Source organism: Neophocaena asiaeorientalis, unplaced genomic scaffold (assembly GCF_003031525.2).
Source record: "Neophocaena asiaeorientalis asiaeorientalis breed wild unplaced genomic scaffold, Neophocaena_asiaeorientalis_V1.1 scaffold40, whole genome shotgun sequence".
NCBI classification, from domain to species: domain Eukaryota; kingdom Metazoa; phylum Chordata; class Mammalia; order Artiodactyla; family Phocoenidae; genus Neophocaena; species Neophocaena asiaeorientalis.
In genome coordinates, this window is record NW_020185335.1 from 605,769 (window position 1) to 614,231 (window position 8,463).

General features: G+C 50.9%; 1 protein-coding gene across 1 annotated transcript in view; it reads left to right on the forward strand.

The window, feature by feature from the left end:
* Positions 1 to 8,463, forward strand: part of ZFHX3 (zinc finger homeobox 3) — a 238,826-nt gene that overhangs the window by 77,946 nt on the left and 152,417 nt on the right. Inside the window, exons 3-4 of the mRNA XM_024735570.1 lie at positions 1 to 348; positions 5,930 to 6,426. The exon at positions 1 to 348 is cut by the window's left edge and continues 26 nt beyond it. Of these exons, the coding sequence (XP_024591338.1) occupies positions 1 to 348; positions 5,930 to 6,426 (845 nt within the window). The remainder of the gene's footprint in view (positions 349 to 5,929; positions 6,427 to 8,463) is intronic.

The following is an 8,463-nucleotide window of genomic DNA, read 5'->3' on the forward strand; positions in this document are numbered from 1 at the left end:
GCGGGGCCCCCTCGCCCACCAAACCGAAAGCCAAGCCCACCTGGCGGTGCGAGGTGTGCGACTACGAGACCAGCGTGGCCAGGAACCTCCGCATCCACATGACGAGCGAGAAGCACATGCACAACGTGGTGCTGCTGCAGCAGAACGTGACGCAGATGCAGCACAGCCGCCACCTGGGGCTTGGCCTGCCCGCGGCCGCCGAGGCCGAGCTCTACCAGTACTACCTGGCCCAGAACATGGGCCTGCCCGGCCTGAAGGTGGACAGCGCGGCCCCGGACGCCCAGTTCGTGATGGGCGGCTTCCAGCTGGATCCCGCCGGGCCCGTGGCCGCCGTGACGCCCGCTCTAGGTGAGGCTCGGCTCCGTGTGTGTCTGTCCCGAGGATGGGAGTTAGAGCGGGGGAAGCTGCGAGTGGGCCGAGGTCGCGTTGACTTGGCGGAGCCTGTGGATCTGGGGGGTCTTTGTTTTCTCGAGAGTTGTTCTGTGCTCACCTTGAGCGCCCAGCCCTCACGTCTTTGCCTCAAGAATCCCTTGAACTCTGCGTGAGCCTGTGGAAGGCGGTTCGCCTTCAACGGGGACATGGTTACACTCCGGCTCCACGGGCCGGGATTAAAATTTAAGCGTTTCCTCTAGTTTTTGGCTTCGGGTCAACTCTCCCTTCTGTTCCCGTTCCCCCTTTCTCTGTCCCTTTCTCGATTTGAAAAATTGCCACGATTCCCCTAAACTTTGGGGTTCCGTTCAATAGTTATCGAAACGTACAGGAAACGGTAGCTGGAGTTTTAAGTAGGGACAGTCATCTCCGGAAGAGGAGCTGGAAACCGTAGTGTGCCTTATTTAAATAAGCCAAGGCTGGTTCCGAGCTGACTGGGAGCCACCCAGATAAGTTTCTCAGAGCTCTCCAGTGTTTTCACCAGGACCTCGATGAAAGAGACGGGTTCTTTCTCTTTCTTACTTTGCATGAGTCGCCAGTGATCAGTATAGTTGGGAATTAGATGACCCTGGGGCACCGTGAGGAGTGGTGTGATAGATGAGAGATGACTAAATTCTAAAATTGTAAATTAAAGAAAGCCCAGTTTTAATATCAGATCCCGGTTAACGGAGCCTCTGTTGCCATGGAGAACATGGCTCCATGTTAGAAGACATGGGTTGGCCGTTTTACCATTGGCTTAATAGAGCTAGAACGGGACCAAGAGGATGGGATTTGAATGCCAAAAGCCGTGACTCTATTAATTTTTAAAAATGTTTTTTATTGGAGTATAGTTGATTTACAGTGTTGTGTTAGTTTCAGGCGTACAGCAAAGTGAATCAGTTGTACACATGTTCACTTTTTTTTTTTAAGATTCTTTTCCCATTGACAGAGTATTGAGTAGAGTTCCCTGTGCTATATACTAGGTCTTTATTAGTTACCTATTTTATATATAGTAGTGTGTATACGTCCATCGCAATCTCCCAGCTTATCCCTTCCTACCCCCCCACCCCCGCACCCCCTGGTAACCGTAAGTTTGTGGTCTACACCCGTGACTCTACTTCTGTTTTGTAAATAAGTTCATTTGTACCTTTTCCTTAGATTCCACATATAGGCGATACCATATATTTGTCTTTCTGTGTCTGACTTACTTCACTCAGTATGACAATCTCTAGGTCCATCCGTGTTGCTGCAGAAGCCATGACTCTTTATGTACAAAGAATCATGACCATTTCTGGGGGAGAGCTTCTACAGCAAGAAAATGTACAAACCAGCTTCGTGAGGACCAGTGTGATGGTTGGGCCCCTCCTGCCCCAACTATGTGTGCCTCGGACACGCACTGCCTGGTCTTCATTCCCTGATCCTGCTAACCTCTTGAGACCAGCAGTGATGTCCTGAATGAAACAGGATACCCTTCCTGACATGGGAGTGAGTTGTTCTCGGCAACAAAGCGTGAGCAAGTGCCTTTATCCTAGGATGGCTTAGGTTCATGCCAGAGGGCTAAACCTGCCCAGTAGGCACGTCTTTATTTGTGTGTGTTGCAGTGCTAATTGCTGCTGCTGAGTGATATCTCACAGCATTTAATGTGTTGTTCCTACCATGCATTTAAATTTGAATCCTTGCTACTTTAATCTTGTTTTCTGTTTTGGAATATGGACCTGTTGATCTTTTCTTACCAAACAATTTGAAGATGTTTTACCCACTGGTCAGTCATCATGGATGCATAGGGATCAGTCATCTTATTCGTCCCCAGAGTGAACCACAGGGGATGCACACCTGGGAGTGGCTTCAGTACTCGAAGACTTTTCACTTTCTAAAGCCTATGGGAATTGGGGTTTTCTCGTCTAGAGATTTAAAATCTTGGGGAGGCAGATCTTGGAGTAAATCAAAGATAACGTAAGTGGAATGAAGACACAGAAAATGGATGGGTTCATACTGGGTCACAACGCAGACTTTTTAATTACCTTGAGAACCAGTAATCCTGACTAAGGCTTGACTTGAGTGGTAGAGAAATAGTTTGCTTTTACCACCTGCTGTCTGTGAGTCTGCGGGGCATCGTGCGTTCCGGGCAGATGGCAGGTGCACATACATAGAGGATCCAGACTTTATTTCTTAAAGAGGATGGAGTAATAGAGTGCTCCCTTCTGAAGACCTCATCCAGGTAGCCAAGGAGGGCCCTGAGTTTCCAGGGTCGCTGCTTGTCAGCCGAGGTGAGTCTCTGGAGACCTCCTGTGCCTGCCTTAAGCCACAAGAGCCGTCGAGGTGGAGTGAGGGTGACAAATACTTTATGCTGGAAGCCGGCGTGGGTATGATAGGACGTATTCACTTGGACCCACAATTTAAGTCGCACGACCTCTGTAGAAGCCAACGTATGCAAATGAAAAGAGCGTAACTTTCAGTTCTGTCTGCAGCTCAACTGATTCTTCCGTAGGCTGTTTGTGAGAAGGCTGTGGGCGTTATTAGGTATTACTGGGCTCTACTGCGGGGAGGTAGTGTTTGTGAGCTACACTCTTGCTTACACAGTTGATGTTCTCATACTGCCTTTGACAGAAACTTCTCCTTCCTGTTATCAGACAGATGCTGATCTGGGGATGCTTTCTTCCCAGAGGCCTTCAGGGAAAAGTTCCGCACCCTCGGTCTGGTCTGGTTGAATTTGCCTCCATTTGTAGACCAGATATTAGGCTTGAGGCCAGATGAACATCCTCCCAGACATTCCTTTGGACTACAGTTGAGCACAGCACCGAAAAATGGGTAGCTTGCCAAGGCGTCTACAAGCTTCCCTAGTAGCCAGCCAGCCACAGGACACCTACATGAGCTTTAAGAGCGCCTCTGATTCTGCTTTTATTTTTTTGTGTGCGTTTTTTCGGTACGCGGGCCACTCACTGCCATGGCCTCTCCCGTTGCGGAGCACAGGCTCCGGACGCGCAGGCTCAGCGGCCGTGGCTCACGGGCCCAGCCGCTCTGCGGCACGTGGGATTTTCCCAGACCGGGGCACGAACCCGCATCCCCTGCATCGGCAGGCGGACTCCCAACCACTGCGCCACCAGGGAAGCCCTGATTCTGCTTTTGATTGTAGAAGGTGTCTTTTAATCCCTCTGCCTCTCTGAGGGTGTGCTCGTGGGCGGGACTCAGGTGCCAGGGTGTCAACTTCCAGCCTTAAAGTCAGGTGTGTGGGGACATGGGGCCCATTCCTCTCCAAGGCCATCTGTCCGGCATGATTCGTGAGTAGGCACCCGCTAAGTTCTCATTGTGGGCGCTCTCCTCCCACCTGCCTGTGAATTGGGTGAGGTTCCTCTATTTCTCGGCAGCTGAATTAGTTCCTTGCAGCCCTATGGATTTGTAGGATTCCAAGCCCTAGGGGGTGTCTCTACAGGGTATAGTTCTCAAGGGAGTTTTGGCTCGCCTGTCGCCCACATCTCACTGCTTCTCTGCTTCTGTCTTTGATTTGCATTTCATTTTAAGAGCTTGGGATGGCAACAGGGACCTGTTTCCTCTGCGTGTTCCGAGGACTTCTCATTTTCGCTCAGGCCTCCAGCAGGTGCCAGCTGCATTTCTCTTTAGAGCGATATGGACGTGCTGAGGTTAAATTTAAAAAGTGGGAAAGACCTGATCCTTCAGGTGGTCGGCATCAGAAACAAATATGTGTTTGTTCCTTGTCCTACCCTCCGGGTAGTTTCTGCTTTCACTGAACACCGCATATGTTTCATGGATGCTGTCTGGCCTTCGTCCCCGTCGACGGATGGAGCTTTTAGGCTTTTTTCCCCTATCTCTTTTTCTCTCTTGTCCTAAAAAGAGTGTCACGGTTATGGCTCCTCTCACCAGGGGAGATGGCAAGAGAGAAGACAAGCAGAAAGCTTCCCCAGTCTTCTGACATGCGTGCGCAAAAGATTTCTGTGTCTTGCTGGACTGTCCACAGGCTTCAGATGCGGCCACTCTGCTCAGGCAAGCCTGTACTGAGCTGCTCGCTTGAAGTGCCTTGTGTAGCATAAATAAGAAAATCTTTTTTTTTTTTTTAATAATAACGTATTTTCCTTGATTAGCCACTAACTTGGATTCTAATCAGTCATTAAAAAAAAAAATAACCTCAGCCCAGCCACATGTAGGTCAAGTTTAAATATCAGTTGGGGAGTGACAGGGGCAGACGTAATAGCTCAAGCGTGCGTATGTTTAGGGGAGAGGCAAAAAACAGAAGCCGAAGCTCAGCGTTCTGCTTGACTGTTCGCTTCTAGGTAATGGAGGGAAGGCTGCTCTTTCCAGGCCTTTCCCGTGGTATAAATAAGAGCTCAAAGTATTAGTTTACCGCTGGTGAATGAGAGCCGGTCCCTGGTTTACGCAGGGCAGTGATGGACTGAAAGAGAGCGGGGGTGGAGAGGGAGGAGCACAGCTTCCTCAGGCCCTTTTTTTCAGGGCTGTGAGCGGACCTCTGCGTTTCACTGTCCATATTGATCCAACTTCCCAAACCTGTAACATTTTGGCTGCTTTTTACCTTGTCTGGCACATCAGGCATTTGAGCCTCTGAGCAGGGGCCTGTGTACCCTCTAGAGGTTCAGCAAGGAGAAGACTGGACCCTTGTCCTAAAGAGGCTACACCCTGATGGGGACACCGGCCAACACGTGACTCTGTATGTGGCTGAAATACGCCAAAGGAGAATGCGACATGTCCCATGTAGGGGGCTCATGGAAAGGAAATGATCGTATCTTGGGGAGGTGTGGGAGGAGCCAGCGCCACTGACAGGCAGGTAGGCTACTGACCAGTGGGGTGTGACAAGGAATAGGGAGATCATTCCCGAAATCTCAGATTTAGAGCTGTGCTGTCCAATACAGTAGCCACTAACCTAAGTGTAAATGAATTGAAAATAAAAAAACCTAAAAATTCAGTTCTTCAGTTATACCTTAGCCATATTTCAGTTGTCCAGTAGCTACACGTGGCTAGTGGTTTCCACATTGGACAGTGCCGATACAAAATGTTTCCATCTTCGCAGAAAGTTCCTGTTAGATAGCACCGCTTGAGGTAAATTCTGCGCCCACTTCCGATTCACCATGAAGGCGTGCTGTCTTAGAATGCAGCTATAACTCATCTCCAACATTTCAGGGACGGGAGTTTCAGATTCTGTTATGTCCAGTGAATGATGCTTTTATTTCTGTCTTTTCTTGGGTCTGAGCGAGGAGCTGAATTGAAATATTCAAGCGATTAAGTGGTTCTAGGCGTTCTTTTCCAAAAGAAGAAACAAACAAACAAACATACAGCCTTCCACACATTTCAGAATGTCCATGGGAAAGATGCGAACACATCAAGTTGATTTTTGTTGTAGTTTTTCCCGGTTAGTAGCACCTTGCGGTGCTTGAAATGGGATCTTTTTTCTGCTGGAACCTGGGTGGAGGGTGGGGGAGGGCCGATGGTGCCTCACTTAGGGCTGCCGCCGTGAGCCTGGCCTCTGATTCTCTGCCCCTCTCCTTCCCTGCAGTGGGCGGTGAGATCCCCCTAGACATGCGGCTCGGGGGCGGGCAGCTGGTGTCAGAGGAGCTGATGAACCTGGGCGAGAGCTTCATCCAGACCAACGACCCGTCGCTGAAGCTCTTCCAGTGTGCCGTGTGCAACAAGTTCACCACGGACACCCTGGACCTGCTGGGGCTGCACACGAACGTGGAGCGCAGCCTCCCCGAGGACGAGTGGAAGGCCGTGATGGGGGACTCGTACCAGTGCAAGCTCTGCCGCTACAACACCCAGCTCAAGGCCAACTTCCAGCTGCACTGCAAGACAGACAAGCACGTGCAGAAGTACCAGCTGGTGGCCCACATCAAGGAGGGCGGCAAAGCCAACGAGTGGCGGCTCAAGTGCGTGGCCATCGGCAACCCTGTCCACCTCAAGTGCAACGCCTGCGACTATTACACCAATAGCTTGGAGAAGCTGCGGCTGCACACGGTCAACTCCAGGCACGAGGCCAGCCTGAAGCTATACAAGGTAAGGCCCAGGCTGTCTCTGGAAGGGAGTGCTTTGGATCGCTGGGTGACGGGGAGGGCTGGGGGCGGACACACACAGAGGGGCTGGGGGCTGGCTGGCGCCCTGGCATGGGGAGGGGAGCTGGCTGCCTGGTGGTGGGCTTCAGCTGGGAACTGCAGGGTCTGTGTGTGTGGGGTGCCTCATTTGGGGGGCAGGTTGTGTTTCCAGCGGCCCGATACTGTACATCGTTTCCTTTACCCTCCCACTGTCTTTAGAACTGACTTTTTTTCCTACCCCACATTTGCCATTTCCCTAGTTCTGGCTTTGCCATTGTTCTCCCGTGTTTCCCCTCTCTCCTGCAGGCTTTCTGTTCTCCTTTTCCATCTGGTTATTCCCCCTTTTTTAGTCTCTCCTCCCCGGATGCCCCCTGGGGTTCTTTGTTTATTTGTTCGTTCGTTTGTTCATTCATTCATTTATTCAACAGGTACACATTAATCCCCAACCATGTACCAGGCCCTGTTCTGGGCCTACATCCATGCACGAGGTAGACAAAACGTCCCTGCCCTCCTAGAGCTCCCGTTCTTTTCGGGGGCGGGGGGATGGATGATGAACGCAATGGATAAATTAGATGGTAGGCTAGAAGGTAGTAAATGCTATGGGGATAAACAGGGTCGGGTGAGGGGCCCCTTTGTTCTTTTTCGCTCTGCTTCCCGTGTTCTACTCCTCCTTTCTCTTCCTCATGTTTACATTTTCCTTCTTCTTGCCGGGCTTCTCCCATCCTCCTCCTCTTACTCTGTCCTCCCTGCTTCTTCCTTCCTTCCCGTCCCTCCTTCCTCACCCCTCCCTGCCCCCTCCATTCTTTCTCTCAGTCCGCAGACAGTAGCAAGGAGGAGGTGCTCGGCTACTGTAAATAGTCCTTTCACTGGCATGGCAGAATTGCTCCAGACGCTTCTATTGATTTTCACTGGACTTAAAGCCTCACCTTTTTCTCTAATCATCTCATAATGGCTTTAGTATGAACAATCAGGTACAAACCGCCATAAATCTGCCCAGCCTCCCTCTACGTCCCTTCCACGCCCTCTCCCTCTCTTTCCGTTTCCCTCCCTGTTATTATTGTCAGTCTCTCTTCTTTCCTTTCACACCGTTTCCCACATCTTTGGGCCAGCGAGCGCCAGGTTTCTCCTGACCCTGAGCTACTTTCATCCCCTTTCTGCTCATGGTGATTTTAAATGGAGACTCCAAGTAAGGAAGACTCTCATCCTCTCCCCATGTCGGCCTCTGCCGAGATTGATAAGTGTGATTCATTTTACCATTGCTCGTCTCAGCTTGTCAAGAGACCTGGGTAACATGGATGAGAGACCATTTTAGGGAAAGCAGGCATGAGGTAGTGGGAATAGAATGTTCTGGAATTGGCTGCTGACTCTGGCACGATGGGCTCAAGCGTTGCAGAGGGGAGGGTCTGGGCACCCGTCACCCTCACCCCTTGCCCTCTGTGAGCAGGACCCTCCCTGGATGGCTTCACCGTGTGCCACCCTCCTCGCCATCGGTTTAAATCGGAGGTTTTCATTGGCCACAGGGTGGTGCCGGTGTGGTCAGGAAAACCCGATGGAGAAACCGGTGAAGAAAAGAGTTTCTGAAGGACCCAACTGAGTGCAGTTAGTACAGAGGACCCGGTGTGGCCCTGGAAGGTGGTATGCAGCTTTGATGGAGGTTGTTTAGAGGTGGCACGAAGCTGGCCTCTTCCATCTGAGGAAGAACATTGCCTTTCAGATGATAAAACGTGTGGGTTGGTGATTAGCTCTTCATGCTGTGGTCTCCAGTAAGAGTGGACCAGCCCTTGGATTTGCTTCTGAAGGGCCTGGAACCTGGAGGATTCGCTAAGTACATACCTTTTTGGTTCCCGGACCTCGTGCACTGGTCACACCTAGAGGGTCGGGCTGTGGTGGTTTCCAGGGCGGACGTGAGGGAAGCGGTTTGAGTGTTTCCGTCTGTGCTTTGCTGCACTAGCTCTGGATGCTCATCCCCTGCCTTAGTTTCCTCATTTTATATATATATATA